Below are 16,429 nucleotides of genomic sequence, written 5' to 3'. Positions count from 1 at the left end.
CTTTCCCCCCTGCGTGCGGTATTATAACTGTGTAAGGTTTTTATACATATATTTTTTATAACACTTTCATTGATTTTTTTTCTTGTTTGCTCAGTACAAATTTTGCAATACTAATAATATAGTGGAACACACATTGTTCTATTTCCTTAACCGTATACGTCGATTTGTGAATGGATATTTGTCTATTTAAAATATTTAATTTTAAACGTTGGCAACCCTGAATTACATATACAACACCTTTGATCTTTACGCGCATAATATGCATACAAGACAAGGCGATGGCGTTCATATACTTTATAGTTCGGCGAACGAGAGCTAATATTACGTTACAGGCGAACTGCCGGCTGCCCGGGGTCATCCGTTACCCGTCATATAATTGTACTGCCTTAGAATAATAACACGCTGCACTATACTTCTTGCGTACTTGTCATAAAAGCGGTGTGAACGAACTCCATTTTTTATTTATAAACCCCCGTCTATCGGCGCGCGGCTATTCCTGAATTTTAATGCTTATCGAGATATCGGACTTTTCTCTCGTCGAAATAAGGCAATTCATTTATTTTCTTTAACATCATTACATCAGCCCCTAACCGTCCACTGCTGAACATAAGCCTCCCCCTTGGGGGGATTTTGCCAGTAGTTGCCACGCTTGGCAAGTGGATTGGCAACCGCAGTCTGGGTTTAGAGGTGTTTAAGAGGGACGCTGCTGCCTATCCTTATTTTCTTTAGCTGTGGTGTAAACAGTTAAATTGTTACGCGTCCCGGCATAAAATAGGCCACCTCTTCCTTTGCCGTGGAAAGAAGCGATTAAGGGAACCTGGTCGAAGGATGAGCAGCAGCATTCCTTTTAAAATATCTTCAAGCCCTAACTGCGGTTACTATCCCCCCTGCCAAACGTGGCAACTACTAGCAAAACCCCTCATTAGAGAGAGGCCTATGTTCAGCAATAGACAATTAACGACTGATATGGTATTACATACGTGGATAAAGTGTAAACAAAGGGCCTACCATGAAATATTTTCCGAAATATCGGAGCCAAACGAAACACAAATTTGACGTTAAAATTACATAATACATGCCTTTTAGAAATATTAAAAATGTTAAAATATTGTTCCTTTGGACTTTTACGATAGGATGTATGACGAACGAAATGTTAAACTCCATTTATTGGGTATAAATTGAGTCCGAAATTTCGGAATTTCATTTCATGGTAGACCCGCTGTTTTCAACTATCTAACAATGAAATTTACAAATTGTAGTACGCAACAGATTATCTGAATTATGAATTTGTTTTATGTACGTATAGCAATATCCAGTTAATTACTTATCGTACGTACTGTCAAAGATAGTCACGCATGACCATTCAACAAAAATCTCCTTTAAACGTGTTCGCTATGGCTGGTTCAACCTTTTCCTTCCCTTGACCAATAGGGAAAGACTTTTTGTTTGGAAGTCATTATGCTTTAAGATTTTAAACTTTCGCTACAGTTGCCCACATGTTGCCGATTGTAAGTTACCAGCATGAACTGAGGCTTGAATAGAAATTCTTTGAATGTTTCTTCGTAGGAATCTATGACTGGGCAATAGCAGATTTTACTCTTAAATGACCTTTTAATATCACCAAACATTTCATTCCTTTATTTTGAAAAGCAAGTCGTTTGTTTTGAAGCATGTTAAAAAGTAGAAATTATAAAATAATCCATTAGTATGAACAAAAAAGAAGCTGGTTCTCAATTATATTTTGTACTAGCGGCCCGTCATGGCGACGCACGGGTGGACGTTTTTAACATTTCTCTTCACTGCTCTGCTCCTATTGATCGCAGCGTGATGAAAAGTATACTATAACCTGCCTATAAAAGTATGAAGAATAATTGTATTAAGTTTCGTTAAAATCCGTCGAGTAGTTTTTGTTTCTATAACGAACATACAGACAGACAGACAAAAACTTTACTGATTGCATTTTTGGCATCAGTATCGACCACTAATCACCCCCTGATAGTTATTTTGAAAATATATTTCATGTACAGAATTAACCTCTCTACAGATTTGTTATAAGTATAGATTATTTGTATATAATAAGAATATTTGCTTTGAATAGGTAATGACAAAGTTCTTATGGAATACATAAACAGTTGCAAATTCAAATAATGTTAAGCATGCTAATTATAATTTGAGTTTTTTTAACAAGACTATATATAATTAATTTTAGTTTTTAATGCAATATTTTCTCTAATTGTGGATCGATTATGACGATTCCTTTTGAATTATGTACGTACATATATATAAAATTATATAACCATGGAATATTTTTCCTCTTGCCAAATATTTTCAATTCTAATAGAATTTTTTTTGACGTCCGTGCATAATACGAAAAACCATTTTTTATAGTTGGAGGTGCATTCGTTCAGGTATTATGTCCTCGCTGTTTGATACGGGTGGTAAGATGTTTATTTTATTGGACACATTAAATATATATATTTGAGGGTAGAGTAAAAATTCAAAGAAGAATAATAGAGTAAGAAAAGTAAATGTAATATAAAAACCATTATTAAAGCGACATAAACACTTACCAAACCCAAAGTTGTGAACAGAAGGCCTACCATGAAATGTTTTCCGAAATTTCGAGTCCGAACGAAATACAAGTTTGATGTTAAAATTATATATTACCTACTGTTTAAAAAAATTGAAAATGTTCAAAATACCGTTCCTTTGGACTTCTATGGTACAATTTATGACGAACAAAATGTAAAGGTCCATTTACTGGACCGACTTCTGTATGAATGAAAATACGAAATTGAATCCGAAAATTCGGAATTGCATTTCATGGTAGACCAGCAGTTTCATGCGATTCTTCGTTATTAAGGGGAAAACGTGCGGTCATTAAATCACCGTGTTTCAATTCGTGTGAAGCGAAACGAGAATCACTTTTCGTCGTCTGTCTTGTCATTCTGGGTGTTTCTACCAACATACCATTTAGTATCATTTTACTAGTGCTAACCGTTTGTAAGCCGATGCTGTTTATAAACGAACGAAAAGCTTTTCAGTGGCATAACCCGATTCAACGGCTGTTTGTATTAGGATAAAAATTTTCCGACAACGCCTCTTGCTTAGAAGTAAGTCATATGAATAATTTATACATCCAAGGTAACCCAGTTTCCGAGATGGAATTTTGTTGCGGTGATACATTGGAGTGGAGGGATTCCGTCGGATGGGACAACAGAATATAAATGAGTGGTCATTATTCGTCTCACTTAATGGTCGCCACACCTACGTGAGATTGATGGTATTTTAGCTTTCGTGATTGCAAAATTTTCACTATTAAAATTTTGTAATTACCATCATCTGTTGAGCAATATTGAATACGAGAAATCGTAGTAAATGAATACATCTATAGTTGATCTTTCTTTGAGTTCGATTCTCGGTTGGGCCAATTAAGAAAAAAAAACTTTTCTGATTTGGCTCGAGTCTGAGTGTTTTTGGTTTGCCTCCAGATGTTCGTTACTTGGTTCCTCATAGAACGAGGAGCTTGAGGATCAGGCAGTTGGTGTGATTGTGTGGCATTTATTAATAATATTAATATTAGTGGATGCAAGTGGCTCTGAACAGTTACTTATGACAGTCTATGGGGGAGACCTATGTTCAGCAGTGGACAGATAACGGCTGATACGATGATGATGATTATCTTCAGAACGCGACATCTTAAAATACTTTTGAAAAATTTTATTATATATTTGAGGCGTCTAGGCCATTATATTTTGTTATTGCAAAGATATCAAATAGAAGCAACAAAAACACACTTTTGCAAACAAAAAAGCGACGCACTCTATTTAAAACCAAAACCTACAGAAATCGATGGTTTTATAAAACAAATTGATTTTAAATGTATAACAAACAGTTCCATAGTTCGAGACAAAATTAATGTTATCTTGAAAACGAATGAAATACATCAATGAACAACGACACTTTTCTGAGGGTAACAGAAAAAATCAAATTGAGAATCTCCACCATTGTATTACGTGCAATGTATAAGTTATAAAGTGATTTTATGGCTAAGTATGGAACACCACGAAAATAGGTTCAGTTCCATGTTATCGCAGCCGTAACTGGTTCTTGGTTCTATTTCCCCGTAAAAAACTATCGAACCGGTCGCCGCTCGGTGGACAGTAACCCAACGCTGTGGTCGAGCGCGCCGCACGCCGCACTTCGAGGAAGCGCGCTTCGTTCCCACGGGGCTCCGGCGCATGCGCACTCCGCGCCTCGGATTCAACACATACCTATGGACAACATACATATAGCGTTAATCGTATTCAGGTATTGAAAAATCAAATTGGGCTGCGGAAATGTCGTTCAAGCGACATCTAAACGAGCTTTATCGAGCTATATATGATGCCTAATTCTAGCGCCCAATCATCGCTTCGAGTACTATGCGTATTTTTCGAAATAATCGGGTTTATTTTTTCTTCAATTTGAGTGATGGCCTGTTCACCAAGGATACATCAAATATACGAGTCCATTATATTAGAATACATTATCTTTAAGTGTTTTGTTTTTAGAAAATGAGAGTAGAATACGAGCTGCTAGATAGTAAGCGCCCACAGCAATTTTTTTCGTGGATAATAATGGAATGGGAACCCCGCATGCGCTATCGGTATACGCTAGCGAGGCATTAGTGAAGAATGATAAGTGAGAATGAAAGCAGGGTAGTTAACCAAAATGGTTTCCAGGGGGAATCGCGTGGAGGGCGACCTGATGGAGTATGATGCTAGCGATGGGGTTACTAGATCCCCATTACTATCAATCTCTTTCTCCCTGATCACAGTAACTAACGAATACGAGAAAATTATGGAATTTATTTGCACGTTGCCGACACTTGTCTTTAAATCAAATTATCTAAGAACACCACTACCATACCTCTTAAGAATAAACTAAAACATAGCATGCAAGAAAGCTGCACAAACTACAAATGCAGACGATCTGGTATAAAGACGCCCTTGTTTCTCGTTTAATTTTAGCAAAGCTGAAATTCTATTCGAGTTCATACTGGTAGAGATGTCATAAGATTTAACGATAATCACTATTTCGATTGCAAAAGTCTCGAGCCAAATTTTATAATACCAGTTTTTAATTTCATGATAAATATACTTCTATTCTAGCACGTAGTATGTATAAAATGACAAATTCAAATACAATACACAAAGTTGTTTAGATGATGATAAATTTAGGATTCTGCGCAGCAAAAAAAAACAGTTATTTTAATCGTGGCAAACTTAATATGGAACTAACACGGGAGCAGGTAAAGCCTATAGATTGCAAAAAGAATTAGCAAAATTAAAAAATACAGGCCAATTAAGTATCGCCTACAATCTAAAGACGCTTAAAAACCTTAGATTTATTTCCTTATTTTAGCTACCGTTATATACACATGCATGTACTTGTGTTAATAATGTTTGATTTCAGAGAGAGAGCTCCCAAAGCAGAGAGATTAAATAGGCGTACGAGCGGTTGCTCGCACAACTTCCTTTCCTACGTATCTGTCAACGTTAGGCGCACATCAAAGGCACCGTTACATGTAGGCCCCTAAACAATCGAGCTGAGAGCGACAGATTGAGCGACACGTGACTGATTTAGTTTTCACTCTGAATTTGAATGAAGATTAGTTTGATTGCATGCAAACTTCTGAGTAGTGTTTTAATTAGTTGAATTTTAATATCATTTATACTGTAACATGGTCTCTAGATAGTTGATATTTTGATAGTTTTTACTGCAAAAATATTGTACCTAATGAGCGATTTTTAGAGTTGAAATTAATGACAAAATGTTTAGTTTTTATTAACTGTTCGTAAGTTCGTTCAATTAACCTATATCTTTTCGTGTGTGTTTCATACATTCGATACCAATTCAGAATTTATTTCGATAAATTTTTAATAATAATCTTTGCAATCTACAAGTTTTACTCCAAAGTTACTTCCACATTAATTTTATCGTCATTTTTTGTGGAATATAAACATGAAGTACTACTTACTTACACATATAATTTATTTTTTCTTTTTATAACAAAATTGATGAATTTTATAACCTCGTCAACTTGACATTTTATATTTGACGAGATTCGCATCCGATATCGGGCCCGAACTATTTTTACGAGACGTATCAATACTGATACAGATACAGCATCAGCTGTTCTCGTGGGTGCGTGCCCAGACTGACAGGAAGCGAGCGTCGTAGGCGGACGTGTACGGGCGAGGAAGCGGCGTGTCCGGTGTGCGCCGGTATCGGAGTCGTCGTGTTATACGCGGGCGCTGTACTTAGTGTTTCACGTTTGAGTTATGAATTTTCAATTAGGTTGTTGATCGATCAATACGTACATATTAATACTTTAATAACATACAATTATGTGTAAATACCACTGTAGTTTATTTTTTGTATAAAAAAGTAGAATTTTTTTAAGGATGAAATATTTATTTAATTTAGAAGCAAACAGACATACATATAACCTGAGAATGTCATATGGCATTAAGCTTGACATTTGTACAAATGTTTTATTGAGCAATAAAGAATAAATATAAGAATAAATTGTATACAAAGACCTTATTCCTGAAAAATAAAAAAAGCGAGAGGAGTACTACAAGCGCTGCTATACTGTGCTATACAAGTCTAGAGGCGACATCCATCAGTTGGGCCATCGGCTGGATATAATTTAAACATTTCATTCATCATTGATCAGATGACCACGCGGTATATATTAAAAAGTTTTGTATGGGCAAAACATTCGAGTGTTCGATTCGGGTATTGGAAATCTGAATACGAGAATTATTTTCCTACTACCACGAACCGTTCTGTTCATATGGAGCCATTATAATGGTATCACGCTCATGGTGTACGCTCATCTGTTATTGTTGTACATTCCTTGTAAGCCCGCATTGTACCTTTGTTCGCTTCCATAAACATTGAACCATACTTGCCTTTACAACATAGTGAACATCACATTTGAGATTTGATAAACGGTTTTAAAAAAAGAGAGGACTACATCAAAGATAATTATGATCACACAGTTGGTTTTAAAACCAATTTTAATGATCTTTTATTTTTCAACTATAGTTTTATTTTAGATGAGTTATACATATCGAATAATAATTCGATATTTTGATATTTATCTAATATAAATTCGCAGACGTCCTAGTTTCTACAGCTATGTTGTAAGAACATATAAAATAGATTAAATAAAATAATAAAAAACTATAAAGGGTCGAAATATACGAATATTTCGACTAACCCTGTATAATGGAGACCCTTTTTTTCTGAACACTAATGTGTTATACCTCCCTCTTATTAAACTTGTTTCAATAAGTTCTTCAAGGCACTTTCTTCTACGCATAAGCACGCTTTGAAATCAACTACCAGTAGCAGTATTTCCGAACTGATACGACTCCATAACCTTTAAGAAAAGAGCATATTACTTTTTAAAAGGCCGGCAGCACACCTGTAATGTCTTTGATGTTATGGTTGCTCAGAGGTGGTGGTAGTTACTCATAATCAAGGGAGCAGCAAGCTCGTTCGCTTTTTATGTTATTAAAAACAGTGACACAGAATTAATAAAGTTTAACAACTGAAGTATAGATTAGTACCTAAATCAAATTAAATATTACCCAAAATCCCAGAATTTGCCAAATAGTACGAACTTTAAATGGAAACTTAAGAAAGCTCGAACGAACCATGGTCCCGCGTAGGAGGGCTATAAAACAAACATCGAGGTCCACGCGCTGTTGCCGCTCCGCAGGGATCGCGGGCGCACAACACAATGCCCTCAGCGAACCAGCTGTTTGTACCTGAGCCTGCGACGCTTGTTAACCAAGACGCCTGTTTGTCCTACCTTCCACGACTTTTTACCGAGACGTGTCTTCGGGGTTTACGAGCTGCCAGTTTGTCCGCGGGTATTTTTAACGTGCGAAACTCGACCTAATGGTGTATATTATAAGAGTTTATTTTCATTTTATACTTTAGATCAGTGTTCTTAGGATGTCTGTAGTTTGGCCTGACTGCTCCGACTATATCTAAGATGAGGTAATCGATCTGGCTGTAAGTGATCCGTGCGATCCGCAAGACCGCGCACTCGGCACGCACTAGGTACGTATAACTGATGGCGCAGCGTGTGCAACCCTCGTGTGATCGCGAGGGGACACTTAATCCCCTGTCTATTTCAAACACGTTTTACCTCATTCGTTTCGCGTCGGACAAAAAACTCTTATTAGATTTACTAGCCCCGCCTGATGGATCGATAAGCTGGATGTGATTTGACTGATATTGGGATTGGAACTGAGGGGTGTCTAATACGAGCTAATTCATTACCATATAAAGCGCAAAAAAAAAACGAAACATTTGTCACATATAATTGCGTTAGAATAAGGTTCAAAATTAAAAAAAAATCCTTATGGCAGTCTATGGGGGAGGCTTATGTTCAGCAGTGGACAAATAATGACTGATATGATGACGATGATGATGGTACACTTTGTGCCTAATACACAGTTTTGTGTGACTTGCCTACACGAGTGCCACTAACTTATCTATTTTTGTTGAGAAGAATTGGTGATAGTATTATGAACATCCAATCCCAGTGACAAGTGGCAAAAGACTATTACAATATATGTTATCGCTGCTGAGGAATGAGGTAGAGCGAGGAAGCGACACCTGGTGTCCTGTTTCTTGTCAGGCGAGCACTAACGATAATATTTCTATTGGTAGATTCGTTTATTACTTGACTAAAGAAGATGATACGATAACTGATACCAGGGTTGCCATGGAAATGTTTTTGTAATTTTGGATAAATTATTCCTGTTTTGTTTTTTTTTTTTTTGTAGTAATAATTTTATGGAGAAATGTATGGAGAAAAGCGAAATGGGTTAGGAGATATTTGGGGAATTTGGTACTAATACGGGTATTAAAATAGAAAGGTTAATTTTTTTCATAGTTTGTTTTGTGACTACGTGGCAAAACGTAGTAAAGTGTGTAATAAAAAATCTTGGGTAAAAGTAAAGAAATCGTATGGATTTAGAGAAAAAATATTTGACATTTGCATAAAAATAAAACATCTGACAACCCTGTTACCTTTGTCCACTGGACTAAACCATTTAAACATAGTATATTCTGTGACGTACATTGCACTGTTTGTCTAAAGACGACGGTTACCACTTCTCATCAGATGCGCTTTTAGTATATTTGCCATTCCATTGTCATTGGAATGCGAACTCATCTTACTAATCTAATATAAAGATAGGGTTTCCAAAAAAAAATGTGGCAAAACAAGTTATTTTGGTTTCAAAACTATATATAGGACCATTCTGTAAATATATCCTTTCAGATAAAAAAAAAAGAATATAACTGACGGAATTTGAAGTAACAAACATTGAAAAAAAATTGATAACCTACTTCTTTTTGAAGTCGGTTGAAAATTGTAATTAAACGATTTCTGTAGATATAAAATAAAATATGAGGGGTTTTTATAAGATCAACAGATACTAAAACAATGCTTTTTAGAAATCTTGTCTGTCTGTATGTTTGTTCCGGCATCATGCAAAAACTACTGCACCAAATTGGATGCGATTCTCATAATTGTGTGCCTGAAGGTTTAAATTAAAATCTGGTTTATATTTTATCTTGGCACATCATCTAGAAATTGTATATTTCATTCATTTTCTCACTTCTGACATCTAAACGAACAAACTACCATCAAAAAACTAGTTTAAAATTCTAGTTGTGGACAATATCGATGAATAGTAAGTCAGTTTTTTCAAATATAAATGTTAATAGTAATTTTAGGCGACACAGTATACACCGTTATATTCATGGTACTGTTCATGTCTATAGGCGACGGTTGCCACTTTCCATCAAATGAGCCGTTTGCTTATTTGCCATACAAAGTTGCATAAAAAAAGAGAAAATAAAACATCTGTTAACAATTAAAAGTTCCAAAATCAAAACTAACGCATCAAGGAACAGTGATTATAGCAACATGTTAAATAGTTTAATTCCTAAGCACTTCTATTTTTTTTTAATAGTTCTAGCTTAGCACGTTCGTTATCCTGATTACCGTCACAATATTTAATTTGGCCGATGCTACCGCTATCGACGGCTGGCACGAAAAGGTTAAGCATCTCCGACGAGTGATAAATGAAAATAGTCGGCGAGGGGGCGGACTCCCGCGGAGGCTGCACACATGGCCTTATCGACCTGCGACTGCGACGCAAGTGTTAAACAAAAGCGATTAAAAAATAGTTTTTCAATGTAACTGCAATATTTTCGTGTTGAAGGTTTGGAATTTTGGTGATAAATTATTGAAAGAATGGTAGAGAGAATTTTTTTGTGATTCAAATTATGATACAAGCAATTACATGTAAGTATTTTTTACAAGTACTTAAAAGAATTCTTTAACTCTTTTTACTCTCTCTTAAGCATATCAAGGACTACTAAAAAAAAATTGATTATTTGGAAAATATCTTTGTGTTTTTTCTTAAAAGAATTTAAATGATAAAAGGTTGCATTGTATATCTACACATGCTAAAAGATCGTCCGATAGATTTGTAACATAAACGATTTTTTTTATGGGTAAAAATGGTATGGTAAACCCCCGCCTGCGCTAACGGTATACGCTGGCGGAGCACCAGTGAAGGGTGATAGATGACAATGAAAACAGGCCAGTTAGCCCTTCATGTTGAATTCATCAGGAATTAACCATGATAGTTTCCAGGCGGAACCGCGAGGAGGTCGACCTGGTTGGGTACATCGCTAGCAATGGGATTCTCAATCTCCATTACTAACAATCCCTTTCCCCCAGCCCCCCTCCCCAACATAAATGAATATTGTCATCCATTACCCAATTATAGATGCCCATTAACAGAATCACTAAACTCCCTTGTAATCACTTTAAAATGTCTTTCATGCAGTGCCAATTATTTGTTAAATATCAAAAGTATGCTAAAAGTGATTCAGTGGTTAATACTTAACCGCTAACGCTTGCAACTTGCAGCAACAGTCTCCAACTGACAGTTGCGTTTGGCTGCGTATAAATAATACGCGCGCACGCACGAGCCACGCGTGTGACCGGCGACTGCCGAAATAATTGTCCATTACGATTACACCGCATTGTCTGTGGGGGTCGCTACGTACACATCTTATGTGGCGTCCATTGCTGGAAGGGTTGATTTGACAATTTTATCGATTCTTTGTTGGCCATTTCGTCTCGCGAATTTAGCAATGCAATACTGATATTTAATACTTAGTTTACTTAGTGATATTATGTGAAAATGAGTTTGCTTTTTTACCTTAAAGTATCTTAACGGCTTAATCAATCAGTATGAAATCTGGTATACGCCACCTACTATATGGAATGGGGAAGAATAAAGGCTACTTTTTAACTCTCGATCAGTAAATAAAATAAACTCGTAGACTGCGCTGAATTGAACTCGTCTTTGTTGTTGCATATGGTCAATGTATGTTACAGAGATATCTTAATTAGTATTTACAATTATAATATTAGTTAAATACGCGGATGCGTCTATAGAAAGGACACCAGACAGCGAATAATAACAGTACAAATAATGAGTGCTTAGTAATGGAAACTTGGATGAGATAGACAAATACAAATATACAAATAGAAATATTAAACAATATAAAGTACATGAATATATTAAATATTGCTTTATTTTTCCTCTATTCATTTGACTAGTAGAGAAAACCGTCCAGTGTTAAATCCGCCAAATGTACATAGAATTTTACTGTGCATTAAAGTTTAAATAAATAAAGATTCCGATAGAAACTTGAGTGTCTTAGTTTACGTATACTTATTAATATGTGGCGTATATATATGTAACACGTGGACAAACTCGTGGATGAAAGCCAGTCATATATTTTTGGCAATACATTTTTGGGATTGTATACACAAAATTTTACTTTTGGTAACTAAATTACAAGGCTGAACATAGAACTTGTGGACACTAACATAGCAAAATTTTAAGGTCCTTCAAAATAGGACGATACCTTTCCTAATTCTGGACAACTTTTGATTTTTTGCATTTTTAAGCTTTAAGCTCGAGTTAAAAAACATTTATTAACGACTGAAGTTTGTAAAAGAATCAAAAAACGAAATAACTGTTGTTTGAATCATGACATTTCTGCTTTTAATCCATTTCCTGTGACAGGAGCTCGGCGTGATACTAGCTCATCTCCATTTGCAAGCATCTTAACATTCTCTCCTATCTGGCTATATCGTCTTTAACAGTCCATCAATCTCATTAAAAAAAAAACGTTAAAATGAACATGACATTCTTGTATGGCGTATACAATGGTGGAGGTGTACAAGGTATATTATGTGCAAGAACAATATAGGAATCGTGCACTGAGCCACAATGGGGATGAACGTCTCAGGGCAGCAGGGGCGAAGGGGACTGAACCCGTAAAACTAAAAATAGACGCCACAGCCCGCGCTCCACCATCACATGCTACGAATGGTGACAAAATGAGAATCTATTCCATAGGTGGCGGCTATAGAATTCAAAATTCAATAACGATTGAATCCGGGTATCGTTTACAAGACAAAATTGACGTTTTAGATATAGTACGTAACACCACCACGAACGACTAATAATGTGACATCTGTCAAAACATTAAGCACAGGAAACAATGAACTGGAATTTCGGGGAGTATTTAGTCTTCAACCGACTTAAAAAATGAGAAGTTCTGATTGCTGCATAATTAAGTATCCTTCAAACGTAGCGTAAAAAAAACACTTAAAAAACCGACTGATATGAGAGTTATAAAATAACTGTCATAACAATATAATATGTAATCTTATTAATCATAAATATCTCATTAGATAACTATCCCTTTAACGTAGTTTTCTCGCTTCCCTTAAAATTACATTTACCTTTACTAAACATTGTTAATAATAATAATAACCGTCTTTCAAAAAAAAAAGCTCATGTTCACTTTTTTACTTTATCCGAGCAGTAAGTATATATTAATCTTACTGCTCGGATAACTATATATTATCCTCAATTTTGTGTATAACATAGTATATTTTATATATGTGTAAGTATATTTGTTATTTGTTTATTCGTTTATAATTGTAATTTTAATATATATGTACATATAATAATAATTACTAGTACAGCATTCGTGTATTCTGACACTTCCCTATGGTTGACTGGGAGAGAATGCTTTTAGCATTAAGTCCTCCATGTACACATATATGTACTAATGAATAAATAAATAGTATATATTTCGATAATGACCTCTTTAAATAACCAAATATTACATACATCAGCTCCAGTTTTCTTTCAACTTCGATTATATTCACTATTATGTCGTGTACAATATAATTAATGTTTCAAAACGCAAGTTTCTTTTTCGGAATTAGGAATGTTATTTTTCTTTCGATGAAACGCATTCATGGACCATGTTGTCCCAGTGTTCACTGAGGATGGTGGATGGTGTGGTCAAAGGTTCTAAAAGAAGTCAAAATGACAATAATCTCACTACAATTAAACAGTTTACAGCGCCGTCGGGAGTCGTGTTTGCGTTTCATTCGTAGCAACTTAATTATTATTTAGTTACGGGCGCCTATTCATCGAGGTTTTATTTCCAGAGCGTTAATTTTTATTGATATCGTTTTATATGTATGACAAACGTAAAATTACAATTCGGAATATAAATTTGAAGGGAAACGAGAGATGAATTAACGATGTATATTTTTGTATTAGGGTCCCTTTTTAATTATCTGATATGACATATTTATTCTATATATGATCTGGTATGAGTAATATCGCACCAATATCTATATATCGAGTTTTTCTCGACATTGATTTTTTTTTCCCCCTTGTTATCTGCAATCGGCTCTTCCATAACAGCCATAATCAGATAGAGTCATGTGTGAAAATTAACGTTTTGAGAAGCAGTCCACTGACAGCTCTCTCAGAATGATTTTGTAGAACTCTTCAAACTCTAGTGTCAAGGTTCAATACAAGCCATCGTCTCAGTCTTGTAGATTGTTGTGCTGTTAGTAATTCTCCAGCCAGGTCATTCGTAAAATCTCGACATTGATGGTCGAAAAATGGTCATTATCCATTTCGATAATGCACATACAGGTTGGATATCTATATACTGATTTCAATTGGTTTCTTCATTTCGATATTGTATATTGGATAACAGATATTTAATATATTTGTTATTGGGCTAATAATATATAGATATTGTAATCAAAATATATACATATTCTTATGTATTATACACCCCTAGTTATTAATTTATATATTATAATAATTTATGATTTCGTTTGAAAAAAAAAAAAACCTATTCCAATCTATGCAAGATTATTACCACAAACGACATTATATATATATATCACAAATCAATAATATTTCGTTTTATTTATATTTTAATCGAATCTCAATATTTGAAACTATATACTTACTGATCTGATAAAAAAATATTAAATTAAATTTTCAATTTTGTTCTTACTTGTAGTTTGCAATTTCTTTCAAAAGACTTTTTTTTTCTAAAAAACATAAAGAACTGTTCTCACATTACAAAACAAACTTTATTCAAAAACAAAGTGAAATTCAATTAAGGAATCCTTATAACATCTATTTTACTTTCTAAGCAAATTTTTCTTTAAAGCGGCATTATACAATCGCCCGTGACCATCAAATTTCACGAGGAAATCGTCTAACATCACGTCATTGGTGTTACATAGTTCGAATAACAAAAAGTTGTTGAAGTGCCGTAAGAGCCGACCCCCTGACACCCCAGCCGTGGGAGGAAGTTTCGAAACGTTGCCATGCCATTCGGATTAGGTAATAATTTATTTGCTTCTCCCCTTTTATTTTCTTATGGGGACGCTGTAAGGAGTTATTGGGTGTATTGCTTAATAGACGGTAACAGTTTTTTTTTTTTTTTTTATTAAAAAGATCGCATTTAAGCTTTTTGCCATCTTGTTCTATTAAATGATACAGATCATTATTTTCTGATGGTAATGTTGATATTGTACCATAACTTTTAACACATTCACCTAATGATTTTAAGTCGTGTTCTCTAACAATACAAACATGCACTTGTATTAGTATTTTGGATGTATATTTAAATGCACGTTAAATACTTAAAAAAATCATACAAATCAATACACAAACGCTTACGACGCCATTGCTAGCAATATATTGAACTTGGTCAACCTTGTTATGTGATTCTCCCTGGATATCTTAGTGACTAAATTCTGATTAATTCATTATGATAGGCCAATTAATCTGACTTCACCCTTACCATCTCTCATCGATATCTCTCCAAACCGTCAAACCAATAACCCAAACGGTAACAGATAGGGCGGAGTTACCGCTTGCTTTTTAATGGATAAAAATGAAACAATACATATTATTTTTATTTTCATTGATTGATATACAACACTGCAAATGTGCATGGACATATATAGATACGAAAGGCGAAAACATCAATCAAAGGAATCGCTGCCGCGCCTATTCGGCTTCGATACGCGAACGGTCCAAATCCAGTCAGTGAGTGACGGCTCGCAATCAAACTTTAATCAAAGCGGCCGACAACTGTTCTCGGGTCTGCGGAGTGTGGAGTAGACAAACCCGGCTGGCGGGGCTAATTGAGCGGAATGGCCCTGGGTAGCGATCGGTGACGCCGAAGGGACAGGCGGTAGCGGGAATGCGGAGGGTAGCGAGAGGCTAAGTACAATATCCATTCCACTCGATGATAATAACGTTCAGAATACAATATTATGTGAATATACCTATCCCTTTCGTACAAAGACATGTGATAGAGATGTAATATTTTTTCTACTGTAATTAATTATTTTTTTAACATATAAAAGGAAAAAATAAATAAAAACAAACTAGTGTCGTAGCCCAGCGATTGACTGCCTCTATTCGATTTTGAGGACACCAATTAAAAAAGTTAAAACATAAAGAATTTAAGGAAAAACGATAATCAAGTTTTTTTTAAACTACCAACTCTTACGTTTGTAAAGAGATGAATTAATTTAAATGATAAAATCTCGATCATTAAATAACTACAACGGCTCCATCTGTTATGGAATCGAGAGTTACAATTTATTTATCGAATATTTAAGATACTCGAATGCAGATGCATTCTGTGATGCAAATAATAGTATTTTCAAGCCACAAAATGTAATTAACAACTAAATTTAGTCGCTGGCAGCTTGTTAATTGTTTCTATCAATTATTACACGAAAGGGTGGAATAGATAAGAGAAAGAGAGGGCCGATATTGTTCGTTACAATATCACGCGCCCGTGGAATGCCGGGAATGTTAAGTTTGACCCCGTCTGCCGTCAAAGGGTTTGGAAAGCATTTTAAAATTAAAAGGACAAACACCACGCCTCACAACGATGTGGTAATTTATTT

General features: G+C 35.1%; 2 protein-coding genes across 5 annotated transcripts in view; both read right to left on the bottom strand.

The window, feature by feature from the left end:
- LOC113523460 (zinc finger protein jing homolog) overlaps window positions 1-16,429 on the bottom strand; it is a 173,707-nt gene that overhangs the window by 62,888 nt on the left and 94,390 nt on the right. The gene's annotated exons all lie outside the window — the stretch shown is intronic.
- LOC128200883 (uncharacterized) overlaps window positions 1,996-16,429 on the bottom strand; it is a 29,486-nt gene continuing 15,052 nt past the window's right edge. For 2 of the 3 annotated variants that reach the window (XR_008252944.1, XM_052895704.1), the window contains exon 2: window positions 1,996-4,274. Coding sequence is in view for 1 of the 3 variants with exons in the window: in XM_052895704.1 (XP_052751664.1) it covers window positions 4,089-4,274 (186 nt within the window). In the remaining 2 variants the exon portion in view is untranslated. Of the gene's footprint in view, window positions 4,275-7,273; window positions 7,430-16,429 lie in introns of those variants that run through there. The other variant, XR_008252945.1, reaches the window with a different exon arrangement.

Source organism: Galleria mellonella, unplaced genomic scaffold (genome assembly GCF_026898425.1).
Source record: "Galleria mellonella isolate WM207_F2 unplaced genomic scaffold, CSIRO_AGI_GalMel_v1 utg300, whole genome shotgun sequence".
In the NCBI taxonomy this organism is placed as follows: domain Eukaryota; kingdom Metazoa; phylum Arthropoda; class Insecta; order Lepidoptera; family Pyralidae; genus Galleria; species Galleria mellonella.
Note: the sequence above shows the minus strand (reverse complement) of the source record. Positions and strands in the feature narration are given on the sequence as shown.